This window comes from Struthio camelus, chromosome Z (assembly GCF_040807025.1).
Source record: "Struthio camelus isolate bStrCam1 chromosome Z, bStrCam1.hap1, whole genome shotgun sequence".
NCBI classification, from domain to species: Eukaryota; Metazoa; Chordata; class Aves; order Struthioniformes; family Struthionidae; genus Struthio; species Struthio camelus.
In genome coordinates, this window is record NC_090982.1 from 63893754 (window position 1) to 63920817 (window position 27064).

General features: G+C 45.6%; 1 protein-coding gene across 1 annotated transcript in view; it reads left to right on the forward strand.

Annotated features, from left to right (window-relative positions):
* Positions 1–23706, forward strand: part of LOC138064653 (thrombospondin-4-like) — a 37649-nt gene extending 13943 nt beyond the window's left edge. Inside the window, exons 5-22 of the mRNA XM_068928231.1 lie at positions 710–792; positions 1371–1422; positions 2819–2991; positions 6178–6315; positions 6943–7020; positions 9284–9436; positions 10848–10952; positions 11191–11298; positions 12815–12974; positions 13672–13790; positions 14583–14635; positions 16764–16957; positions 17268–17446; positions 18432–18480; positions 18564–18760; positions 19409–19581; positions 21411–21550; positions 23501–23706. Of these exons, the coding sequence (XP_068784332.1) occupies positions 710–792; positions 1371–1422; positions 2819–2991; positions 6178–6315; positions 6943–7020; positions 9284–9436; positions 10848–10952; positions 11191–11298; positions 12815–12974; positions 13672–13790; positions 14583–14635; positions 16764–16957; positions 17268–17446; positions 18432–18480; positions 18564–18760; positions 19409–19581; positions 21411–21550; positions 23501–23562 (2216 nt within the window). The 3' untranslated portion in view covers positions 23563–23706. The remainder of the gene's footprint in view (positions 1–709; positions 793–1370; positions 1423–2818; positions 2992–6177; positions 6316–6942; positions 7021–9283; positions 9437–10847; positions 10953–11190; positions 11299–12814; positions 12975–13671; positions 13791–14582; positions 14636–16763; positions 16958–17267; positions 17447–18431; positions 18481–18563; positions 18761–19408; positions 19582–21410; positions 21551–23500) is intronic.
* The last annotated feature ends 3358 nt before the right edge of the window (positions 23707–27064 follow it).

Genomic DNA, 27064 nt, shown 5'->3' on the forward strand with positions numbered 1-27064 from the left:
CTTGCTCTACATCCACCAGAAGTGAACGCAGCCGTGGGACTTCTGTACGGTAAGATGAGCTGCAACAGGAAGAAAAGCCAAATGAGGGCTGCAGGTGTTAAAACTGCTGTTTTGGTCAGAGGGGCTGCTTTTGATGCGTGATCAGAGCTGCAGCACAAGCTCGCCTGGAATGCTGAGTGAGTTCTCTTTGAAAAATGAGCAGGACTTGATTGTAGTGACACAAGATATACTTACACGGGGTGACTTGCCATTATATGGACAGCTATTTCTTGGCTCCCCCAAATGGGTTATCACAAAAAAGTTCCTTTTCAGTCTTGAAACCATAAAGCTTCACATAGGGTTGCAGGTCTCAGGCCTGGGAGAAACCAGTAGCGTGGGTGGCATTAGTTGTCAATATTGTTAGACACTGAAACAGTGTTAGAAATGTATTGCTTTACTCTCTGTAGAGAAGTTTTTGCTTTTTCTGCCTGTTTCTTGGATATACCGTGGAATTAAGTCCAAAGGGCCTCGAGGTCATGCAAATCCCTCTATAAAAACTGAAGCTAAATATTATATTTCCTTTAAAGCATTCCTACAGGACTTAAGCAAAAGCAATGTCCCCCTCCTTGGCTATTAAAGATGATTCCATCTTGTATCTCAGAAATGATCATGGCAAATGGAAGAGATCTATGTGCGATGTGCATGCTTTTTCATTACTGTTTTTCTGCAGGTGATTTTAATAGGCAGCTGATGAGTCAGATGATGCAGATGAACCAAATACTGGGAGATGTGAAAGACCTTCTCAGACAACAGGTACTGTATAAGGGCTTCTGCATGAAATCTGCTGGTTTGTGACTTTATTAATAGAGTCAGGGCAGAATTCACGTAAGCAGTAAGTGTGTAGAGTTCATTGCCCCAGAGGCATGGTGCAGTGGAGAAGAAGTAACTGCATAGGTCCTGTGCACTCTGTGATGGTTCACTGAATGTGGCAGTGCAGGCGACTTGCATATTCAGATCCAGAAAACCTGGTGTTTTAAGTGGAGAACTACAGCAACTGCCCTAGCTCGTTGATAGACAGAGGTAGGTCTGTTGCACGGAACTGAAATTGAATTTGTTCTGCTTGTTGGTGCGTCTCAGATCTGGATTTGCTGGCATATGCCTTTAGTTAAGCCTGTTATTCTTAAAGGTTCTGTTGAAGGATGAACTAAATTATGATCATTATCACTGAGCTTAGTTTTATGGCGTATGAAGAGTATCTCCTTTCAAGATGTAGTACGTATGTTGCATGGTTTGAGTGGTATTTTGGGGAAAAAGATAACGGTTCTTCTGGCAGCCAGGTGCAAACCAGAGCTGCCTTTATCCAAATAATGTGTATTTTCTATATCCTGAAGGTCAAGGAAACAACTTTTCTGAGAAATACCATAGCTGAGTGCCAAGCATGTGGTGAGTATTCCTGTATTGCCTGTAAAAGGCAACCAGATGAGATATGCAGTCACTTTAAAACTAATTCTGATTACATCAGATTTATTTGGTGTCTGGAAAGCATTTTTTAAAAAATAGTGCGTCTAAAATCCTAGATGTATTTGACACAAATTTAAAATAGATTTCCACTGGGGAAAAAGCTTTCAGTTTCTATAGCCCTGGCAATTATCTCCTGGGGGATAAAAACCCTCTAAACCAAGCAGTGCCACCTCACCCTGCCATCTCGGTTCTTGTTCTGCCACAGAGCTGTGCCATGCGTCCCTGGGAGGGAGACACTGGCTGCAAATGTCTCATCACCAGTTGTAGTGGAAGGATAAGTGAGGAATTCTGTTCCGTAACAGTTGGTATTTTCAGGCTCAGGAGGATCCCATGGATTTCACCTGAAAATTCTGAGTAGGTAGTCATTGGTGAACAGCAGTAAGATCCAAGTGAAACAGTGGCCATCTTTTGGCTAAATGGAAGAAATAAATGCCTTCCCGAAGGCCACTGCGTGGCCCTCCTATACAACTGGCAATCAAAACATGCGTACGCTGGCTATGACAACCAAAGATATTCCCTCCTGGGGTGGCATGGTAGGCCTAAACTCATTAGGCCTTTTAGTTAATCGCTTCTCCCCAACTATCAGCCACATCAAAACATTATATCTCAGTTGAGCTCCAGCCAGGTTAAACTTTGTGTGCACGTGCCAAAGAAAATGTCTTTAAGTTGTGCAGATGCAAAGATGTAGCCCGTGCATTGGTACCAACGTTCAGCACCAGCCGGAGTCTCTGGAAATGTTGCTTTTCCCCAGGGCTGGCCTCAGTGTGTCTGAGCCAGTGTACTGCATGTCCTGCTGTGCATCCCACCTACTGCCAACTGCTGCTGCTTTGTTCCCCTTGTTTGTAGATGGTCAGATTTTGCTCTTGCGAAATCATGGCGCTGCCTTTGATATGAAAGGGTAGTGCTGCTGCTTTAGCCTGAGGAGTGCCTCGTACCATGAAACTTCAGTTCTCAGGAGTCCTTCTGGCCTCCTGAGGTCCCTGGCTTTCGCGGTTTCACTCCCCTGACCAGCTGCAGGTCTGTGCTGGAACGAACCTAGCAGGAGGGCTCCCCTGTGTAGCCAAGAGCAGCACACAGACCTAACGAAATAGGCTTAACTTCCACCATCTGGGGGCTCAGCGAGGTGTGGGGCTGTTCCCAGCGTGAAGTCTTGTCAGCCCCAGTGCAGCTGGTAGCTCCTGCAGCCTTGCTGTGCGGGGCAGAAACGCGGTCCTCAGCTGAGTTGCGCCACGGGGATCTCTGCAGAGCGCTTGCCAGCTGAAAGCCATGATAGATGTTTCTTCTAATCACTAAAACGGCTGTTCTTTCTGTGTTAAAGGTTTCGGGACTGTGAATTTTCCAACCCCGCCTCCTAGGCGCCCTAAACCCAAGTGCGAAGCCAATTCCTGCTTCAGAGGGGTCAGGTGCACGGAGACAGCCGAGGGATTTCAGTGCGGCCCCTGCCCTGAAGGGCTCACAGGGAACGGAGTAACGTGCTCAGATATCGATGAGGTAAAATAGTGACTTTCACAGAACTAAACAAAAAAAGAAAAAGATAAAAACAGCTGCTTCCTTATATAGCAGCGGGTTGCTAACGCCTGATCTCTTCAGCGTTTGCTGACTACTTGCACAGTGAATATTCTGACTTGATTCCACCCCCCTATTTTGGACCCCCCCTATTTTGCTGTTGTTGCAGCTTTGTGGAGGTTATGTGGGTGAAGTCTTGGAATACCCCAGTGAGCTGAGAAGTTACTTAAAGGAGTTTAATGCTTTTAGGAGTTTAAAGAGCATCTTCTGTTTATGGGCTGACGTGCGGAAGCACTTCCTGTTGATAGGGAGTTTGTTTCTGTAAACTGTAGTGCTCCTGAACGAGCTTTGGAGACCAGTCCTCTGCTCACCCCTTACTGGTGCCATGGCTTCAGCTTAACCTTAAAGGTCTGTGACAAAAAATGAACATCTATTGTTACACTTCCTTTTGCTTCTCTGTGGTTATAATGAAAGCTGGAAAGGTTGATGTAAATCTATTTTGTTTACTTGTGCTGTAAGTTAGAAGTTCAGAGCTCGTTTATATCGAGGACTGTATATCCTGAATTATTAGTTGAAATAAGTGGCACTTACTCAGAGCACATAACACAAAAACCAAAACAACCTACCGCTTCACCACGTGTTTTCTGTATGACGATTTTTGCCATTACCCTTTGCTGATTTCTGTGGAGAAACATGAGGATACAGTAGCCCAGGGAACCAGGAGAATTAGGGTGTTAATTGTGCTCGTGGATAACGCAGTACTATCAGAGCGCTTGCCAAATGACGTAAAACAGCAAAAGCAGTTCCTCTTCCCCCTTCCGAGACAGCAAGAGATGTGCTTTGACTGCGGGCTTGCTCCCCTTGCCGCTCTAGGCCATCAGCAGAGCGGTATGATGCGTCCAGCTTGTATCCGTCTGTGGAAAACACTGAGGGGAGAAACTGGGCTGAGTGTTACAGTTTCCTGACATGTAGGCAATGTCTTTCACTTTGCCTCACGTGGCGTGATCTGTGTCTGCTGCAGCCGACGGTGCCGAACCCGGAGGTGAAGACCCGAAAGGTGGATGCAGGAGGCGAAGCCGAGGCGGCGGGGGTGCGAGTGTCGCGCCACAGCCAGCCTCGGTGGAGCTCATCCGCGTGGAGAGGCGCTCCCTTCTCCAGAGGCAGATTTACACTGGGGCAGAGCGTGGTGATGCTCTCCTTCCTCCCTGCCGTTCGCAGTACGGGAGCAGCTCTGCCCACGGTAGCGCTGCGAGAAGGCCAACCGAGACCGGTCTGTAGTAACGCGACGATAAAGCAGGCTTCCCTGAGCAGCCAGGCTCTGCCACTAGAGACGCGTGCGCTTCGCGTTCCTGCCGCTGCTCCGCGTGGCAGAGCTGACCTGACCTTCGAAACGGCGAGGAGGTTTGGCCAAACTGATGCCATGGAGACAATCTTGGCTATAGGAGCTCTCAGTCTCTGTGCGGACACTGCTACTAAAATGCCGGCTGGCTCGGTGCATTTTCTTCACCAGAAAACATAGCCTTTATCAGTTGGATTTACACTTAGGGTTTCTTGGGGTCGGGGGGAAAGAGATAATAAATGACGATGGATTTTCATCGTCTAATGAGCTGCTCTTTGTCAGGTTCTCTGTTTTCCCTAGTCAGCTAAGATGGTAAGGAAAGTAATATTTTCTTGAGAGCTTTTACAGGGTCTTTTCTCGGAAAACGCCCTTCTACTGAGTGAACTTCCTATTACTTTAGGAAATAACAGGGAACGTTACTTCCTAAAACATGGACGTTTAAGGAGGAGTTCACACGCAAATTGCGGTAAAGAGAAATCTAGACGCTTCCCCACTAAGAGCTGTTAACGGTTCGGGGACCGTTAACATCTCCGCAACAGGCTCCCGTAATCGCTGCCAGTTGTAAGATGTTATTTTGGTACCGGCGCGGATGTCCTCTCCGGTCTGTGCGGGCGCGCTGCCTTTGCTTGTGATGGCATTTGACTGCCCTCTACTGGCTACACTAAAATTCACGTTGACTAGTTTGCTAGCGGGAACAAAATGTCTGTCTTAGGCTTTACGTTTGCCTTACGTTAGCTTTAGATGTACTTCCATCCAATCTTTACATCAAACACGCTTTACTATTAAACCTATTTTTTCTGCTCCGTGAAAAGTGTGTGGTGGGTCGCTAGTCTGTAACAGCGCTCCGAAGATGACATGCTAACGGGCAAATGCGAACCCCGTGCAGTATAGACTCAGGTATTTTATACATCCACACAAGTTATATATTTGATGTTGTACATGAATGTTCTCTGGCTTGTTCTCCCAGTGTTTTATGGATGGTTTTCTGTTAGCGATGGAGGGGAAAAAACATATTTAAAAATTTTTAACTCTTATTTTTTTTTTCTTATTTCTTGCTTATTGCTGTCTTTGAGTCATATGTAGCACGAGGAGATGCTGATGTTTTCAGTAGTCTTGCAAATATTACCAAGTGGCTGGTGATATTTGAGAGGTGGCAATGCAGGATGCGGTTCCCCACTGGCACCCAGAAGGCCACTGAAATGGGCCACAACCATTCTGCGAAACCACATTAGGCAGTGAAGTGAACCGCGTCCTCAGTCCAAGAGTGATGGTATGGGTATGCGGTGTTTGGGAGAAGTGCTGACGGCTGTCTATGGCCCTCTGGTCTAGAAAGGTGGGGGTGCTACAGGCACATCCCTATTTATCTGGCTTGTATTTGGGGTACTTCTGTTTACAGTATTTGCTCAAATACAAATGAGGGGAAGATGCTGCTGCTCCTTTTGTGTGTACAGAACACAATGGCAGGATCATTTTGTGGGCTGCAGTTGCGCTGCTTTCCAGATACTGTGGTCCTGCCCCTTCCAGGGGGATTCTCAACCTCAGCAAGAGCTGAACCTACCCAGCAAAAGAAAGAATGGGGAGCAGAGCCTGGGGTACTACTGCAGGCTATAATGCGAGATTATAAGTGTCAATTAAATTTCAGAGAGAACTGATCTATGGGGTCAAATATACCTGAGACTGTTTTCTCTGTGAGCCAGCTCTGAACAGAAGACATACAGACGTTTTCACGTAGCATTGCCTAAGCAAATTCCTGGAGAGCTCTGTGCATGTAGTCAGTGGCTGGATGTTACTGAAGCATCGACAGGTGCTCAGTTCATTTCTTGTCCTTGCAGTGCCGTTACAACCCCTGCTTCCCTGGAGTGCATTGTGTGAACACCGCTCCAGGTTTCCGATGCGAGACCTGTCCCCCAGGATATACAGGACAAACTGTGCAAGGGGTAGGACTCATCTATGCCAAGAGCAATAAGCAGGTGAGCGGCAGCATCCTTGCAACAATCTCCAGTGCAAGGGGCTGGTGTATATCAGTATATCAGTATTGCATTTTATTTATGTTTCAGTCATTACACAGTTGCCTTGTGCATTTAGGCAGAGCTTAGAGTGTTACTGCTATAACTGATTGTTATGTTTGCTTGGCTTTAATGAGAGTATTAACTGACTAATAGTCAGGATTAGGATGGACAGGAAAGAACGTCATTATTTACATAGGCACATCTGATCAATTTTTAAAGAGAGGCTTTGTTGATTTCCGTGAACTGATTCTGACCTAGGAAGAGGAAGAGTTTGATAGAAGAGGTCTATTTTACTACAGTTTTTGTGAACTTTCCTGTATAGCTCTGCAATGGGACATAGTTCTCCTCTCAACTCTTGTGGGTGAACCAGAAGCCCATTTGACATTGTGACACTGTATCACACAGTGTCCCTTCAAGGTTGACATGCGTGTCTGGAGAACCATCCTGAAGTTAAGTCTATGGTCATTCTTAAAGTGGTTTTGGGAGAGGCTATGACTCTTATTTGGCTTTAAGCTTTCATGGCTTTTCTTCAGACTTAGATGCAAGTTGACTCGGTTTTTATTACAGGTTGTTTTGTTTCATTGCTAGGTCTGCTTAGACATCGATGAGTGTCAGGATGGTGGAGATGGACTCTGTGTTCCAAATTCCCATTGTGTGAACACTTTGGTAAGCACCTTTTCATTCGGGGCATTACAAAATTCATTGTTTTAAAATTCCATGAGGCTAGGATTGGATTTATGCCTCTAATTCATGAGCTAAACAATGTAATCTGTTTGGCTGCGTCTAAACCAAAGAGTCACCTGTTCATGAATAATAATAAAATAGTCAATCCTTAAATTTGTCATTAACCTGTACACCTGAGCTGTACCATTATCTCTCCCTGAGGAATGCCAAGAATTCTCTGCTCACCGTCCAGTTATGTGTGTTTACGAGCGTGTTATAGGAAGGAACCTCCTTTGAAAGATTTTTATCTTTACTTCCCCTTGACTGTACCCACCTAGGAATTACTGCAGCAAGATGATCATATGGGTGCCCTTTTTGTAGGAGTAGTATCTTCACTTCATTAGGGTATCTGGTATATACAGCACCAGAGATCCCTCTGTATAATACAGAGAGCAGGAGAGCTACAATTGGTACAACACATTTAATACCTATAGGCTTGGATAGATAATCCAGGAAAGCAAGCCCTGCAGAACTAAAAATGGTTTGGAAGATGTTACGGTCCTACAGAAGGGGAGTACAACTATGTTAATGCTATGAAGCAATTTCAACCTTTCACTTAACTTATCCCACTGTCAAATACCGTTCTGCTACAGTAGCCTGCTGGTTGCATAACACAGGCTCTGTTCATAACAAGAGAAGGGATGAAAAATAACCTACAGGTGTAAAGATGGTTCTTTCTGCAGCTGGATATCATGGAGGCCAGCAGCGACGTTCCAAGTGGTGTGCTTTCCTTGCGCACGGCCTCGTCTTGCTAGGACTGCTTTCACTGCTCGCTGTGTTTCTCTTTTTTTGGTATCTGGAACACTTTTATCACACATTGTACCTATTGCAAGACTAGCCCTCTTCTGAAGGCTGGTAGTCCCTGTTTTAGCAGGGAAACGGGAAGCCCGCTAGCTGTCAAAACAGAGCAGCGTGATTTTTTTTTTTTTTTTTTTTTTTGCTCTTGTCTTCCTTTACAAACTGTTGAGTCAGGAAGTGCTGCCTTAAAGGCTATTTTAATGCACAGAAGAGAATATATTGAGCAAACTTGACACGCTCCGGAAGATTTTAGCCTGGCTTCAATTAGGAGAAAGTGCACAGACGGTTATGTTTTATATAGGCCAGACCATTGGGATGGTGCAGTGATTATTGTTCTTCTGTCACCTGTATATCTTCACTTCCAGACTGAAAGTATACAGATAGCACAGAGTTTAAATTTGGAACAAAGCCAGGAAGGCAGGACAAAAATAATGCACAGTTGGGTAGTAAGTGTCTCTGGCATGGTGGACTGGGATGGTTCTGACTGTTCAACAGGCTTTGTATGGGATGAGCAAAGTGGTCTGAAGCACCTCTGTTTCACAAAGGGTGATGCACAAGTTTGTTGGAGATCTGCCTGTTTCTGTTCTTTGACATATCAAAATAATCATACGCTGTAAGAAAAAAAGATTTTTTTCAATTAACTATCTGTTATGTCATAGACTACAAATCTACAGATATATGAGGCAGAGACAAAAAACACATTAAATACCTAAATAAGACCCATCCTTATCAGCCTTTGTCTGCTCCTATTGCATATAGTGATTGTCCCAGCATAAACTGGGATTCCTTGGTTTAGCTTCTTGGGGCTTTCTTGCATGAGAGGTGGACAAATGCAGTTCATGAAGGTATATGTATGTTTCTAGGTAAACCAATGCAAAAGGCTGCATCAAGCATTCGTGCTGCCGTTTTAATGAGGATAGCCATTTCTTAACTCCTGAATTCCTTTCCAAAATACAAGATTTAGCTCAAATTGGCTTAAAAATATTTAAGATAAAAATAAACAGGGCAAGGATGGTGAACCTTTTTGTCTCACTTCCACTCTTTCACTCAGTCCCCAGCTGAGTTAAGATACGCTGGTGGAATCTGCTTTACACTGAAACAAGAGCACCCACACAGGTTTGCTTGTTTGGCTAAACTAATCTGATTAAACAGGTGCTGCTGATGAGTTTACACAAAGTTTTGGCACCTGGTATCAACAGGCATGAGCTGAGCATGTTTTGCAGCGTGTGCTGTGGGAGCCAAACATGAATATTATGCAGAAAGAAAAGTCTGCTCACAGTGCAAGAGGCCTCAGTGGATGAAAAATTGTGATTGTACAGTGTAAGCAGTGTAATATGAATCTTATTCACATGTTTGCTTTAAAAAAGTCCAGTTAAAACACTGACGAGTAATTTTTTTATTCTTGCAGGGGTCTTACCACTGCGGGCAATGCAAATCAGGATATACAGGAGACCAAGCCAGGGGATGCCAGGCTGTGAGGAGCTGCAAAAGTCGAGCCCTCAATCCATGCAGTGTCCATGCCCGGTGTATTGAGGAGAGGCGAGGCGAGGTGACTTGTATTGTAAGTTAATAAATTCATGCATGCATGCGTTTACAGTGAGAACCAACCTTTATAAGGCTGGAACTGAGCAAGTCTTTGTGGCCGTTTTATCAGTACAGTTGTGTTTTCTAACCAAATGATGGCAGAATGGTCCAACCCAGCTACAAAAATAACTGAGCCAAGTCTGTGTTGCAATTTTTTTTTCTTCTTGCAGTATGTCTAAATGCAGCCATACTCATATGCCATATTTACTGTGTGGGCTGCTAGTGTCTGTGTAACTAGATTTTCTGGGAAGGGCCTTTTTAGCCCCTTCTATAGTTTCCTCAGAAAGGACTCTCAAGTGTCGCTGCATGGAGAACATCACATGAGCAAATTCCTTTCCTGATGCGCTGCTGCACAGAGCGCATTCAGCTGCCTAGCTGTGATTAGGGATGCAGTGTGCATACCCACAGTGCTCGTGTTTGCCTAATTATATAAATGCTTTCTTTTTTTTCTCCTCCTCCCCAAGTGAGACCAAAGATTCTTGGCGCAGGTAGGCTGTACTGTGCTTTCCTGCCCTAGGAGCAGATGAGCACAAGGGGGCAAATGAACTTTCATTCTAAGTCTGACTGAAGTATATTCCTTAGTTTTTCCAGCTAGCAAGGGGAAACAAGAGACTAATCCTGCATCCTAAATCTGGCTACAGTATGTGCTTTTGCTGGCACTTGCTTTCGTCTCATTTTTAAGTGCATCTATTTCAAAGAATAAGAAATTAGGATATTTTAAGTTCATGCTGTAACGGGAACGTGTCTAGATACTCATGTTAGGCAAGCCCTTATATTAAGGGGAGGCCTGGGTTTGACATTTCGTTCCATGCCTGTGTTCAATTACAGCAGCACAATACAAATTAGGCATTCAAGTGAAACAACAGCGATTTAATTTGCTAGCAGAAACTTGCAGATGCGCTTGCTTTGCTGATGCAAACTCAGTAGCTGTCAACACAGTTTTCTCTTAAAGCTTCCCCAAGTTGTGGATGTATTTTTGCAATACCAGTGCACAGTCATCCCACCCAACCCTGGGCACCTTGCTGAAATGCTAGGTGCATCTGCCTAGGTTCCCTCTTTTCTCCGCTGACATGTGGGGAGCCAAAATTGCCTTCTGACAAGTGTCTAAAAGAAATCTATAGGTCTCACTGAAACTGTTAGGCACACAGTCCATTTAAAATCAGGCCTTAGGTTTTTTTTTAGCTGGGCCTAGATACAGAGATCTTGAAATTAAGGTGGGTTTTTTTCCACACTGAGAGATACTGAGGCGTACTTCACTGTACTTCAACATCTGATGATGCCTTTTGTATATTACCCCTTTTCAAGACTGATACGGAGTTTCCCTGTTGAGTATTGCTGAAGTGGCTCATTAACCTTTTGGTAATACTAGCGTGGCGTTTTATTGCTAGTGTGGCATCGGCTGGGCTGGTGATGGTTATATCTGTGGAAAAGATGTCGACATTGATGGCTACCCTAATGAAGAACTCTCATGCTCGGCTGAAAGCTGCAGAAAGGTAAGAAGTTCTTTCTTAATCCCATAATAACACAGAGCATGAAGGAGGGAAGAAGAATGGAAGAAACGTGACTAGACGTATTCATATTTTTTTCAAGGTATTCAGTTCTTCTGGATAAATTGTATTTCATTCGATAAATTATTTAATGAAAACAGTAATGGAAAAAGTCATTCAAACTGTGATAGCATTCAGTTAACCCGAAGAATACAGGCTTGTTGCTCTTGTTTGTTTGATCTAGGACAATTGCAGATTTGTCCCAAACTCTGGACAAGAAGATGCTGATGGTGATGGGATTGGAGATGCCTGTGACGAAGATGCAGATGGAGATGGCATTCCCAATGAGCAGGTGCTGTGTAGATCTGTGTGTTCATCTCGGGGGCTGGAGGTCTGTGTAAACAGAAGGATGTCATGTTATTGCACTAAGTAATGACTTCAAAATCTGGTCCACTGCCATTTGCCAATGATTATCCCCTATCCGTTACTGTCAGTACATCTCTGAATCCTGTCTTTTATGTAAGGCCAAATAGTATAAGACCAAAAAAAAAAAAAAAAAAAAAAAAAAGGTCTGCCTCACCAACCTTAAATCCCACCTACGAATGCTTCATTACTTATATTTTAGCAATGGATTTTATTTTCTTAGTGACAGCTTTTCTGTAGAACGCCCAGGTTCTGCAGAACATAGTCCTGTGTTCTGCTTTTGCGCTCTCCCATAACTTGGCCTTTTAAGAACATTACTTAAGTTAGTGTCTTTCTGTTTAAAGATCAGAGTGACCTGACAGCACGCTGTGTGAGGGATGCAAAGCCCACAGAAATTAGTGGGTGCCTTGCCAATAACTTCAAAAGCTTTGGCTCAGATTCTCAAAGAGAAAGAGCTTTCCACGTGAGGATACCACTGCAAAATATACTGGAGCATAAATTCAGTCTGTAAAAGCTCTTTTGCTTTCACTCCTCACTGTTATTCCACACCAAGATATTGTGTGGTATTGCGTAATGCACTTCCAAGGAAGAGAAGAAGGATGCTCTATTCAGAGTACAAATGCCCATGTGAAGCTAGGGCAGCCTGACAGTCGCAGAAGGTCTGTTTTGAGGTATTTTGCTGCAGAGACAAAAATTCTGGCAGCTTGGAGCAATTGGCTGTATTAAAGTTGTATAACAAAAGATGTTAAATCCCCCTTCAGCTGTGACTCTGTCTGCCACTTCAGCACCTCTTTGCAATCAGGTAACTTGTAAGTTGTTGCTAAGCTCTGTTCTGCCTCTTGTCGCATGTGCGTGGCAGTATGAGGACATGGGTGTGCTGGATGGGGGGAGAGGTGTTTACACCATTTTGAAATACTTCTCCCTATGTGCCTCCTGATGGACCTAGAGAGTCAACAGCATCTTAGATGACAAAAGAATAGGACTGGAGCCTTTTTGCATCAAAAAATATAATTTCCCAAGTGTTTCAGCTTTGGTTCAAGTTTCTACCAGGAGGGGGCAACCGCCTTTCATCAAGAGCACCTCGAGGACCTGCCAGGGCCCCTAAACTGCTGCCCTTGAGACAGACCATGTAAGGGAGCCAGGGCTTCAGAACGGGTTACTTACTTAGACCTATGTGAAATGAGAAGCAGAAAACAAAGTTATAAATAAAGCCTTTTGATATTGGTTGTTTACATTTAGTATTCCCATGGTGTGGCTGAAAACAGGTACTCGAGGGAACCACTGATATCTGCTGTAGAGTACACCAAATGCTAAACTACTTGGAAACTGCTGCTGCTTTTTCCTGAAAATAGAAATTTAAGAAAAGGCTTATATAAATCCACTAAAGTAGAAACGAAGGATTCACAGTCCAGCTTATACCTGGTTTGGGTCTGTGTCTCTTGCAGGATAACTGTGTCTTGGCTCCCAATGTTAACCAGAGAAATAGTGACCAAGATATCTTTGGAGATGCCTGTGACAATTGCCGCAATGTCCTAAATAATGATCAGCGGGACACTGATGGTGATGGGAAAGGAGATGCTTGTGATGATGACATGGATGGAGACGGTTGGTAGTTCTTCACTTACGGCTTCTGTGATGTTTGTGAAACTTGCCCAGACCGTGCTGTGCGTTAGGAAACTTTCACCAGCTGCTAAGTGTCATGTAACACATTCCCTTTCTGCATGAGACTTCCGGTTGGAGTCGTCATAGTTAGATTATTATATGTCTTTTAGCCTCCAGCTGAAGTGCTATATACTTTATAACAGATACACTGAGCTGTGTTTCAGATATAAGTTAAGGGCATTGGTCATTCAGTAATTCCTTAAAGGCTCAAACATGTCCCAGAGTGTTTGAGTGTCCCAGCTGCTGCCTGTCCCAGATGCCCAAGAGCTGCATAGCATGTTATTTTCATTGCTGGAGGAGACTTGAAAGAAGTCATAAAATCACAACCCTTCAGATGTAATATTGAAGGTGAAATGTCCTATCCTGTAAACTGTGACACAGGGAACAGGCTAGAATGAAGCGTGTATAACTAATGAGGTGTATGCTGTTGGGCTGAGCAGGACAACTGTTCTTCAGTAAGATGTTTCTAACTTCTATTAATGAATAGATGAGAAAGACTTGTTGAACAGGTTTATAGTTTCATTGTAGGATTAAGCAGTTGCAGAAAAGGAACAGCGTTTTTACTGTTCTTTGCTTATGTCATCCAATGACGAATATAGGAAATTGTTTTTTAACTAACATCCAATCCACTTTTTTCTAGGTATTAAGAATCTTTTGGATAATTGTCAGAGGATCCCCAACCCAGACCAGGAGGACAAGGATAACGATGGTGTCGGCGATGCCTGTGACAGCTGCCCTACCATCAGCAACCCAAACCAGGTTAGCAGGCGGAAGGAAAAATACCCTCATTTAGTGAGAGGGATTGTTGAGATTCAAAAAGATGCAAGAGGGTGAGGCAGCCAGTGCAGCCACAGTGCTTCACTTTTGACAGTGGGTATGTAGGAAAGTTTTATGGAGTTTTGAAAGCTCCTGACATCGGAAAGGGGAGCCGCCAGGTGCATGCTCGTACACTGAGCTGTTAGCCCCTCTCCCCCATCAGTGTCTTCTGCCGTCATGCTCTAAAAGGGGGGCTGTTCCAGTCCCACAGGGTCCAGTGCCAGGCTCCACACAATGGCATGGTTTAGTTGCACTGGTATTCCTTTCATAAGAACCAAATCTTGATGTTCTTATTTAGCAAAACTTCTGCTCCTAGGTGAGACATCAGGGAGAGTTTTGATACATTTAAAATTCTGGTTAAGCCCTTTGTAACTAACAAAAAATGCGGGAAGCTTACTTACAGAAACACAGTAGATTTTTAAAGCTCCTCCAGAAATGAACCTTGGTTAGAAATGAGAGATACTTATTTCCAGTAGTGGAGGCAACGCTTGTTCTCTCGCCTTGCTTGAACCACTCTGGTCTGGTTTAACCCTGTTTATTCCTAGTCTGTTTTTTATTAAAAGTGACTTTTTGTTTAGGTGGATGATGCAGACAAGAGGATACGTTTCCAAAACCAGATGTTCTTCGGGGCTCTATTTTAACTGTATTTGAATTGATCATGTTTTGTTTTAGTACTGCTGTTTTAACAGATGTCTCAGCAGCTGATACTGGAACTTTTGCTGTTTTCTTTTGCAGTCAGATGTTGACAATGACCTGATTGGAGATTCCTGCGACACCAATCAGGACAGGTATGCCGTGTCAGAGCCCGTAATAGCAGCAGGGAAGTGGGAGAAGCTAGTCTTGGACTGAGTACGCTACTGAGTCCTGCACAGCTGTAGTCCCTCAGACTAGGCTGGATATAATTTCAATATCTCCTGATTGATAGTTTTGTTATTTCAAAGATAACGTTATCATTTATAAGCCTTGTTGGGTCACTTCCCTGTAGCAGCATAGTAGTAGAGCTTTTCACCTGTATCCCCACGTTCACACAAACTTCCTGTGAGTTTCTGTGGAAATGACAGTCATGGCAGTTCTCTGGCTGTAAAACTGGGGAGCGCTGCTCAGAGCTTCTTAGTAAGGTAACGCCTTCCCCCCCCCCCCCCCCCCGGACATTTCACAGTTAAGGGCTATGTGTTTTCCCATAAGATCCTTCTGTTTCAGAAACAGAATTTTATTATCAAGTATAACACATTCAAAAACACATCCCTTTGCTTTAGCACAGCAAGAGCGGCAGGCTCCCCTTCGGCTTTTGCATGCCCTGAGCGTGCGGAGGAGCACATCCCATGACAAGCTGACTAATGCCCGGCTGGAAGCAGCTCCCACACAACCGGCTTTGGCGGTGGCAGGTCCTCCCCTGTGCTCCTCACTCAAAGCAGAGGAAAGGGAAGTGATAAATCCTGTGCTGGTGCAGAGTTTCAGCAGCTGCAGATGTTTGCAGGGTTTCAGGCGCGGGGCCGTGGGTGGTGCTGCGGTCTGAGACGATGAGTGCCGGGCAGCCCGCATCCCCCAGCCCTTGCTCTGTGCCTGCCACCGCCCCAGTGTTTGGCAACTGTTTTACTGTTGAGTGGACATGGCCTTGTTTCTTCCCCTTTAAAAAAGGATGTTTTCTTTTCCCCTTAAAGCTAACTAAGGTGCGTGAAGCCTCCCCTGGTAGAAACACTGTAGTCCTCCCTGAGGTGAGCCTTGCAACAGATGAATGTGCCTAGTCCTCACTGCGTTTTACCTCAGGAACTTGCGGGCATTAGCTGCGCTGAACTACAATTAAAGCACCTTTCTGAAGCAGGGAGGGCAGGCTGTCATATCCGTAGCTATGACCTTCAGCATCACCTTAACTTGGCTGCATATCGCTTTTGCTCTGCCTGTGCTGGACAAAAAGCTCCTGGGGGCCTGCTCTCGGCTAAAACCATTTTATTTGCGGTGTATGTGCGAAGCACACCTGACTTCAGGCTTTAGCTGTAGCTCTTGGCCTGATCTCTCAGCCCAGGTCTGAAGCAGAGAAGTGCCCCTGCACTTCTGCTGGGGAATCAAACCCGGTAAGGCTGGTGCACCCAGAATCCAAGACATACAACAGTAGTACCATGGCTCTTAGGTTTTGTTTTTAAACAAAACCACACTGGTGACACCAACAAGTAAAAAGCCCTTTTACAAGTTAAAACAAGTTAAAAGCCCTTTTCTTCCCCACACACACTCACTTAACCATGGGATGGAGAAACAATGCAGCCGCCCTTCCCAACCCTTTTCTACAGCCAGTGTCCCTGTTCCCTGTGACTCTGTGCTGTAACCAGCTGACGCAGCGCATGAGGTTGTGGGGAAGCCACAGACGCTCTCCTCCGTATCTCTGCTCCTGGATCACAGCGCAAGCGGGCTGCCAAGGGCTGCACGGCTGCCCTCTGGGAAAGTAACATAACAAAATTCGGTATGCAGGAGGGTGAAAGTGGCGCTTATTTTAAAGACGACCCAATTTTGGTTGCTCATGTGGATTTCCCCATACATTCACTCACGTGTTTGTGAGCACCATGACACTTGTGCACAACATGGAGGATTAGGGACACCGGCTGTTGCACTCTCCTGAGCTTCCAGGTGGCCTGTTGATGGGTGACACTGCACTGCTTTTTGGGTGTGCGTTGCACACCCTTTAGGAATGGATGTTTTTGGGGATCTTGGGCTGTGGGTTCTTGTCTCACCCCACGTGAGGCTTCCTTTTCTTTTCCTTATCTCAGTAATTTTATCACTCCAGGCCTAGTCGTCATAGCCTAGGCCAGTGACAGGCTGCTGGGTTGCCCCTGCTGCGTTTCCAGCTCAGGTACCTGTGCGCTCCCTCATCCAGAAGCAGGTCCTGATGCTGGCGTGTGGTTTTCTTTGTGTCTGTGCTCACAGCGATGGCGATGGGCACCAGGACAGCACAGACAACTGCCCCACCGTCATTAACAGCTCCCAGCTGGACACAGATAAGGATGGGTTAGGTGACGAATGTGATGATGATGACGACAACGATGGCATTCCTGACCTCTTGCCCCCAGGCCCAGACAACTGCAGACTGGTCCCCAACCCAGGGCAGGAAGATGATAATGGTAAGCTGGGTCTTCGGGGGCCGTTTTGGTGCTTACACCCCACGTCCTTCCCCAGGTATTACATGCGTGCTGGGTCCTGGTGCAGACACTGTGTGCGTGGTGCGCTCCCTCATGCACCTGTCCCGGGAAGGATCTCAGCGCGCAGGGGTGCTTTTGTCCGAGGCAGAGCTCCTTGGGGTCCCCTCCCTGGGTGCTGCAGGCAGTGGGGGCTGAGACTCGCCTGCTCCCTGGATGCCCCTGTCCGGTGGCTAAGCTTGATGTGGCTTCTGGCTGGTCTACAAATCTGCTTTCACTTCTCTGATGCATTCAGGCGATGGAGTCGGGGATGTCTGCGAGTCTGATTTTGACCAGGACACAGTAATTGATCGGATCGATGTATGCCCTGAGAATGCAGAGATCACCTTGACAGATTTTAGGGCCTATCAGACAGTGGTGCTGGACCCAGAGGGCGATGCGCAGATTGATCCCAACTGGGTGGTTCTGAACCAGGTAAAAATGCCTCTGGACCCTCTTACTTATCTGAGAAAAGTCATTTGAAAACCACATTAAGGCTGTGTCTGTAATGTTGCTGGACCTCTAGTAAACAAGTGAAAAGTGGAAAACTCTCAATCAGCTGACTATTTTATAGGAGTTATAACGAAGGAACTTTTTCTTAGTGCCTGACAGCTTGATGCTGCAACACTAGTGATCTAAAATAATTACAGGCAGGGAGACTCATTCTGGGTGGATTTCACTGCTGCTTAGAAGGCAAACCTGCGACCTTCATGTCACCTTATTGAAATCACTTTGCAGCAAGGGCAGTCTCACGAGTCTTTCCTAAAATGTGAAAGTCGGACCTGTTGTGTAGCAGAGCATCTGCTCCTAGTTGGAGACCAGTAACTGTTCTTTACACGAGCACGTTTTAGTTTTCAGGAGACTAATCTATTCTGAGCCATAAGGAATGGGCAATTCACTCCCATTGCCAAAGTCTCAGCCAAGCCAGCTGAGCTGTGTATGCCTGCCTTAACCCAGTGCTTCGCAGTCAATTTAATCCGTAAGTCTGCGAATAAAATTGTATGAGTTAGGACTTAAAAAAACAACAAAAACAAAAAAACCCCGAAACCCCCCAAAACTCAACCTCTTACAACCTCTTTCCTCGTTCTTTTCAGTTCCATCTCCAATTCTGGCTAGTTTCTGTGATTTCAGAAGAAGAATTGGGAGAGGGAGGGAAAAGTATCAGAATGCATCTGGCCAGCTCTGCAATGGGAAAAGAAAAATTCTTCCAAACTCTGTGCAGGCAAGCAGCTGAAGCATTAGGATTTGATTATAGCTCTCATTTAAATTCAGAGCTACAAGGCTTATAGACATGTTGTGAACAAAAGGAGGAGAGGGATGATGGGGGTGCTAGGGGGAGGCCAGAAGAGACTGCTAGGCAAAGCCAACCCAGCTCTTCACACACACGGGCTCGTTAACCACCCTGCATTTACTCTTACAGGGCATGGAAATTGTGCAGACTATGAACAGTGATCCTGGCCTTGCTGTTGGTATGTATCCTCTTCTGTGATTCAGGTTTTTAGCACATGACCTCATTTCTGCTGACTTGATTTTAACCTGCACGTATCCTCAGGTTACACAGCTTTTAATGGCGTTGACTTTGAAGGCACTTTTCATGTGAACACGGTGACAGATGACGACTATGCTGGCTTTATTTTTGGTTATCAAGACAGCTCTAGCTTTTACGTGGTGATGTGGAAACAGACTGAACAGACGTACTGGCAAGCGACACCCTTCAGAGCTGTGGCCGAGCCTGGCATCCAGCTAAAGGTACTGGCCCCAGCTCCTAGCTGGGAACAAAGTGCTCGCCGCAGCGTGGCTACGCTGTCACACTGCGCATCGGCCGCGCTGCCTCGCCGGCTGGCTCTGCCGTGGGCCACCCCATCATGCCGTGTGTTGGCCCTGCTGCACCTCCGGCCCACTCGGCCGTTCTCTCCCCGCACCCTGGGTGTCAAAGCGGCAGTGCAGCCCCATTGGTTGCACAGTTTTCTAAGAAACTTCATCTCCAGCTGGAGCATTTAGTCTCTACTCTGATGATGGGCTGGCTGTAATTGGTCAAATTAGAACTTAAACAGACCTTTAGAAACACGGAAACAAACACATTCAGAGATTTAATTTAACCTCTTTATGAGCAATGGTGTACTGTTGTCAAAGCTAGTCTTGTTGGTGGGAAACCTCTGCTCCCACCTGTGGCTTGGCCAAGCAGCCTGTTTCTCCTTGGTCCCAGGTATTCAGAGAAGAAATAAATTCCGTTGCTTTTCCATGCAAGCAGTGGCTGCAGTTATGAAAGACGTTATGGGTTTGGAAACAGGAAGGAAGGTGCTTCTGCAGACCTGCTCCCTGCCACAAAAAGACTTGGAGCTCCTGAAGGTGACGCTTCCCTGAGGTCAGTAGTGGAAAACAATTTTATTTCTGCAGGCTGTGAAATCAAAGACAGGCCCTGGAGAGCATCTCCGCAATTCCCTCTGGCACACGGGGGACACCAACGATCAGGTCAGGCTGTTGTGGAAGGACCCCAGAAACGTCGGATGGAAAGATAAAGTCTCCTACCGCTGGTTTTTGCAGCACAGACCCCAAATAGGATATATCAGGTAAGAGAGCAAAGGATAGAGAAGGTGAGTGTATATATACACTTCTAACTGAACTATTGTTTCTCAACACCTAATTTAGATAATAATCAGAATTTACAATAGGTCAGGGCTTTGCAGTGATGAAGCATTATTACAGTTTAGACTTGTGAAATTTCACCTGCAGTTCTCTTCCTAGGTCAGACAATTCCAAGCTAAGCCTGTTTATCTGGGTATTGTAACTGTGCCCTGTGCTAATAGCTGAACTTCCCTTTTCTGGCTTTAATAACTTGTTTTTTCAAGCTACTACTGACCACTGTAAAATGCAAAAAAATAAATTGCACTGGCATCATCAGCCCAGGTTTTGCAACCTTATAATATTTCAGAGAAAGCTAAGAACAGAAACACAAGGAGAACAGAGTTGATCTTCATGAAATCACCACCCTGCAGTTGAGATACAGTAACGTGGTGGTATAATAATTCCACTTTTTTGTTGCAAAGCAACTTAGATCATCTTCTGGGGGGGATTAGAGTAAGCGCGTTTGACTTTATGCTAAAATAGATTAAGCATGCTTGTACCGTCAGTTTTTCCATCCCAGCCACTGGGCAGTAATGAATGGACTTGGGGTGGCAACTTTTCTTTAAATCAAGCTGCTTGTGAAGCTGCTTCATAAGCAAACAGCTGTGTGTGGCCACAGGCTCTCTAGTTGTCCTAACTAACATCCCCCCAAACTGCAGAAGGTGGCAGTCAGCGTTACAAAAGCCTTCAAACGAAAGGCAGTCAGGCCCAAAATGGGTCGCTGCCTGCATCTCAACTGCAGTCTGCTTACGCTAGTTGTTGCAGAGCATAACATGTCTAGCAAAGCTCTTCTGATGCTTCAAGGAAGCCCAGGTAAAAGACACTTGAGCCAACCTTTCCCACGGAAATTTGAAAGACAACAAGCGTCATTCATTGTGCAGATACTTCTGACCTGCCTCAGCAAATCAGGAAGTAAACTTGAACATAACAGGAATTTTTTTTTTCCTATTTTATGAGGAGACATAGGAGCTTTCCTTATTTTCACCAACCCCTGTTTTCTTGCATGTCAGACCAGCTCCTAATACAGTGGCGCTCTCATCTAAAACAGGGCCCTTCAGGCTCTTCCTCCTGTACATCCTTTACGACTACCTCGGGGGCCAAGGACACGATGCAGCCAATACTGTGATAGCTCAGCTGGCTCCAGCATGGTCCCGCTTGGGCTCTCAGTACAGGGCAAGCGTTGGGAATCTGGCAGCGTGCAACTACTTCCAGAGTTATTTGAGAATTTTCTGACAATTCTTCTAACAAGATGCTAGATCATCAAAACTTTTCCTATAATTAATCTTACATTTTAAAAGAAATCTCACAGTCAAGGAAGCAGCTTTAAGACTCCAAACGGTTTGTTTGAAACTTCGAAGCTAAACTTTTTTTTTTAAATATACAAACTGTGTGAGACAGAATCCATCTGGTCGTCTTCAGCTGATCTAATCTGATTCTCTCTTCCCCCCATAATTATCAGCTGTGGGAAATGCCAGGAATTAAACCCCTCAGCCTGACTGAGGACAGGAAAAAACAGTCCAAGGCTCTTGGGGGATGCTTTTTTTTTTTTTTTTTTAAAAAAAAAAAAAAACTCTCTCCCCAGCTCCTGCTAGAGCACAGCATCGCTCCAATTCCCAACCTGCAAAGGAGCTAACTGAAGTGCTTTTTTGCCCCTGTGCTAGGTGTGGGGAGGACAGCATGTCCAAGGCTGTAATCAAAAATAGATAATGAAACAAATACTCAAATATTACAGCCTCAGAAAAGACTTAACAGCTGTTTTGTTTGCTTTTTTAAGGGCAAGATTTTATGAAGGCTCTGACCTAGTGGCAGACTCTGGTGTAACTATAGACACCACTATGCGTGGTGGACGGCTTGGAGTTTTCTGCTTCTCTCAGGAAAACATCATTTGGTCAAACCTGAAATATCGCTGCAATGGTAATGTTTCTCTTATGGCGTTTTAGCTAGCGACTAGCAAGTGACAGTTGGGAATCGGTATTGTAGTTGTTGGATTAAGCCATCTCGCACCCTTGCCTTTGCTTTTCATTTTCAAGTTATTCACAGCTGTGAAACACCTCCCCTGACACCAGCAACGCACTGCAACCCAGCCAGACGGGAACTAACGCCTCAGAGCTGCTCCTCCCAGAGCAGTCACTCTGCTACAGAGATTGTGCCAACTAAGTAGTATAGCTGTCATCAGAGAATTAGAAACGTTATTTAAAAGCAACCAACCGAAAGCTAGTGCTGTTGTGGGAGTTGTATACGCACAATTTACTGAGGACATTATGCATATAGGATTGCCCTGAGTGCTGAGTACAAGGTGAAACAAAATCTGGAGATCCAGGGGGATCAGTCACCAGGAGGCAGCATCACTTGTGTACTTGCTCTTGCCTGTAGGAGGACAAGATGGTAAGATGCCCTTTTCACAGGGAGAAATCCTCCTCAGACTCTGTGGAAGCACACTGGCTCTCTCCAGTTGGGATAAGAGCCTTGCAGCTTAGCCCTGATCTCCCACTATATAAAATACATTAAACCTTGACAACTCGCACAGTCTGATCACATCCAGCTGTTTCTGCCCCAGCAGCAGTTCAGCTAGATAGAACAGGGGGTGGAGGGTCTTCTCTCTCCTCCCACATCAACCCCTGCCTGCCCGAGGCAGCCATAGGAAAATAAGTTGCGGGCCAAGTTGGAATTGTTTCCTGTTTGCTTTCTGTGGATCCAGAAAGCCCAGCCCAACTCTGCAGTGGACACGGACGCTGCAGGGATGGGCCCTGGCTCTGCAGCGTCTTCCAGTGAAGGACCTTTGTTCTCGGGCACTTGGTATTCACAAGCTGACACATGTGAGTGATGGTTAAACAAGGGAACTTCTAAAAAAGAAAATGGTGCTTACAAGTAAAAATTACTTGTTGCGAGTCCCGAACAGTACACTGTTTCCCAGAGAGCATGTTTCAAAGCTGCCACCACAGTCTCAGACTTTCCTGGCGGTGAGCAGGCACTGGCTTTGCTGCCAGTGTTGCAGTGATTCAACAGAACCCATTTGGGGCAGTCTCTGGAGTTCCTAGGCATCCCTTCTTTCATTTTTAGGCTAGCTTCTCCATTTGCAGAAAAAGCTTGAGAAGAAGACTTTTCAAGCCTCAAAAAAAAAAAAAAAGTGACCAAAACAACAGTCAAAGACAGCAGAGGCCTTGCCACATGCTTTCTATACCGTACGTGGTTATATAGTTATTTCCTTTCTTAGTCTAGGGTGACTGAAAATAATCAAATCGAAGCTGAGGTCAGCTAGTTCAGTTTCATTGTTGTGAATCTGTGCAGGTAACGCATCCTGGGAGCTGGCAAAGGGATGCTGTAAACTCAATGTTAAAACAGAATGGCAGTTATTCTTGTGACATGGACTCATCTCCAGCTCCCTTTACCAATTTTGCATTTGTTTTCTAACAGCTGCTATGGTCCCAGGTTAGTGTTTCTGTCCTCTCCTGCAGCATGAAAAACTGTCACAGAGGAAGCTGAATTAGGATACATGAGAAATAGAGAAGCTGGCAGTACAGATCTGGGGTACAGAGCGAGACAAACTTTTTCCTCCTTTGTGTTCAGTGTTCATTAATACAAATAAATGTAAGCTGTGAAGTTTTCAGGAGGAAATGTGATTTGTAAATGGGTAAGTATGTACTCCATTATAGGCTTTCATTGTAGCAGTCACTGTCTTGCTAGCCTCTCGATGCTTTTTAGCAGCAGGGGGGCTAAAATATTTCCAGTTCACTCTTAATATGTAGGCAAAAGACATTTAAGTTACCTTTTTTTTTTCTTAAAGTTGGATAATTCATTAACTTCTTAAGTGTGCCTTGGTTTTGTTAGAAGAGACTAAACTTTTGCATGTTTTCCTGTTTTCAGACACAATCCCAGAGGACTTTCAGGAATTTCAAGCTCAGCAATTTGGTGTTGGTGATATTTAAGAAAGAAAGGCAAACTAACATTGCTATTGCAAACAATAAAACAATGTATTTTAAATCCTTATATGGTTGTTGTTGCAAGAGTGCAGCCCGCAGCTTTTTCTCATTGATGTAACTATGTCAAACTTTTTTTTGTATGAAAATAAAAAGGAGACAAAAGAGACTGGGGCTTACTTATTTTCCAAGGTGCTCTTTACACTACATGAATCCTCATAGAGTTTAGACACCTGCTTAAAACATTCTCAGGATCAATTTGACTCTGTTGCTATCTTGGATTTAGTATTAACCAATGAGGTAGGAAGAAAGACAAAATTGCCCTGTCTGGTGTGTGGCAGAAGCTAAGACGTCACAGAGACAGAAGAAGAGAGGCTGCACTGAGCATGGAGTGAGTGGTGGTAGAGATGGGAGCTGCCTGTCAAAGCAGAGCGCTTCTCAGTAGCTTTTCCAGGCCTACTTACGGGTCCCTGGTAACAAAGGAAGAAGTCTTACCTCCTTTAGGGCTGTTTAACTCCTTGGGAGACCTCTTCCAAGAGAGCTCTATTAGAGCTCTCCCCTCCCTGCCCTGGAGAACTGAGAGTACACTATCACATCTTGTAACAACAACAACAAAAAAGCTGACCGCAGGGAATTGTATTCAGATCTCAAACGCTGCGTGACTTGCACTTGAAAAGCCAGATTAAAACAAACAAACCAAACACATGGAGATAAAGGCAGAATCATCCCTGCAGAGAAAAAAATCCTAACTTTCACAGACTCAAAGCCAGGCTTTGACCTGCTGTCCCCATTCAGTGCTGAGCTCTTTGAACAGGTATTACAATCTTATGAAAATAAGTCACTAAATTAAAAAAAAAAAGATTGAATTAAGTGTTCGGAACCATTAGGAAAGAAATGGGAAAAATGAAAGAAAGCAAAAAAAAAAAAAAAAGCCTCATCACTGCACTGTGTAAAAGACAGTGTGCCCTTCTCTTCTAGTGCAGCCTTTTTCAGAATGGAGCTAGGAAAGGAAGGTAAGACAACAGCCAAGAAAAGCTGCAGGAAAAAAAAAAGTCCAGGTGATAGAACAAGTCCTTTAAGAAGGGCAAGAGGAAACAGTGCTTTCACTTGGCAAGAAAAGAGGCAGAGGGATATGATTGGCGGGGAGGGGAAGAGAGGGGGCTAAAAAAATCACAAGTAGCGCTGACACAATGACCAGCAACTCTTGTTTCCCAGTACAAGACTTGGGGGGGGGGGGGGGAAGGGGGGAACTGTATTGAATTATCAGCTGACCATATCGAAAGAAGGAGAAGGTTCCTGTTCCCATTACAATAAAAATACCCTTAAGGCTTTGATGCTATCAGAGGACTTGGCTACAGGGAGAGCTTTAACCACATTTTTCACTGCAAAGGCTTCTGCCATGAGGGCAGCCCTGGGCCCAGTCCCCTCAGGCAGCCACCACAATGGATGCTGGAGGACCCCGTGGGGCAGCCGAGCGCCTGGGACCACGCTTTCTCATGACAAGGCCGCCACTTTCAGTCTTTTCCTGTTGGTGTCACTAAATCCAACTTTGCTCACCAAGTTCTCAACGGAGGATTGAAAGCCCATTTACTCAGGGGTAACACAGAGGATATTAACATGTTTTGATCAAATTGTACTTAAACGCTGAGGAAAAAAAAAATCCTCTTCTAGCTGTACATAGACTATAAGTAAGTGCAGTATCATTCAGTGATGAACTAGAATCCCAATCACAAAGAAAATTGATACCTTCCATTTTTATGCATTTGTGTTTCCCTGGATGTAGCCTCTTTTCCAGGCAGAAATTGTGTCTGAAGGTTTTTTCAGGCAGTCTCGGCAGAAGAAAGTTACTAATAGCATGTACATCATGGACCCAACACAGCTGGGGCCATCTGGCTTGGAGCGCACACGTTTGCACAGCTGGGCTGCGCAGAGCAAACCCAGCAGGCCAGGGCCATCCCAAACTACCCTGCTGTCTGGCTGCAGCAGACTTGATGCATGCTGACCTCAGCTGGGAAACACGAAGGGGGCAAACCAGCCACCGAACATCCCTCCAGCCCCCCTGCCTGTGGCTGGAGGCTCTCCTCCTGCTCGATGACTAGGAGACCGCCTTGGAGCTTGCCCAGTTCCCGGTACTCTCCCAGCCTACAGCGCAGCCAAGCTCCCTGCAGTCGGCGACAGGATGCTGGAAGACAAGCTACCTCTGGCTTTTGGGCTGCCAAAAGTAATTGCACAAAGCTGTGTGTTGTGGCTGGGAGCTTCTGACACCCCCCCCGCTGGAGAAGGGATTTGCTTGCTAAACTGCCAGGCACAGGAGGTAGTCAGAGCTCTGCCAGCCAGAACAGCTTGTTGGCTCTTGTTTCAGAAGGCGACTTTTGGGACTACACAAATGGATGCTAGAGCTCACCACGGTATATCACCACAGCAGACTTTCCTAGCTGCTGGATGGCCAGCAAATTCAAAACTGCAGTCTCACTCCCGCAGACACAGACTTGCCCCAAGGTCACACTCGAGGCTTGGGAAACCCTCCCACCCCCGCAAGTTTCCTTCGGAGATGGCAGTTCCTGTGTATAAGCATTCAAACAACCTCCACTTGCACCATCACCTCTTCCTGGACCACTGTGCAACGTGGACAGAGCTTCACGTGTGGCCTTTGGAAAATGAAGACATTACAATCCCACATCTCTAAAACAGAGCACACAGTCCTTTCTTGCCACACACAGCCTAACACACTAAGCTGCAGTTAGCCCTAAGCAGCATCTGCAAGTACTTTGGTGCACAGCTCAAGCACAGGAGGGTCAAAAACCTCACCAAAGGTTAACTCTTTCCTGAGTGCTACAAAAACCATGACAAATACACTTCAAATGCTTCTGTTCCCTAAAGCCCATTTCCAGAGCTGAGCTATGAGAAAAGACCAGAGTCCCATGGGGGCTCGAGTGGGACAAGGCGCCCCAGCCCACAAGAGGTGCGCGACCAAGGTCACAGGTGCCAACAGACCTTCAGCGCAACGCGGGAGCTGCCATCTCTGCCCTGCTGCCCCAACGCCGAGCTCAGGTGGGCACCCTCAGACTCTGCCAGCCACAACTCACAGCCACGAGAAGCTCATGTCCCAACCAAGCAAGCTACTGGCCTGGCTCTGGTGAACTCAGTCACGTCACCAATGAGTCAGTCACGTCACCAATGAGTGCCAAAAGGCAGCTGCAGGTAGGACATGCTGAAACCCCGCTTGCTTAATGGCAGCCTGCACAGAGAAAGGTGGAAAGCAGGAGACCAGGGCTGAAATGCAGCATTTTCTTCAACACAGATCTAGGTTCCCCGTTCAGCAGCTGCCTATCTCGCCATTTGGCCAACTGAGAAAAATCAGAAATCGGTGTTTAACACAATTGCACAGGCTTCAGTGCTATACTTAGCCTGAAGAATATTTTGTTTGCACTTTCAGTGGTATCTGACACATCTCAGAGAATCAAAGTATGCAGAACAGATTCCGCTGACAAATCCATGCAAGTCTACAATG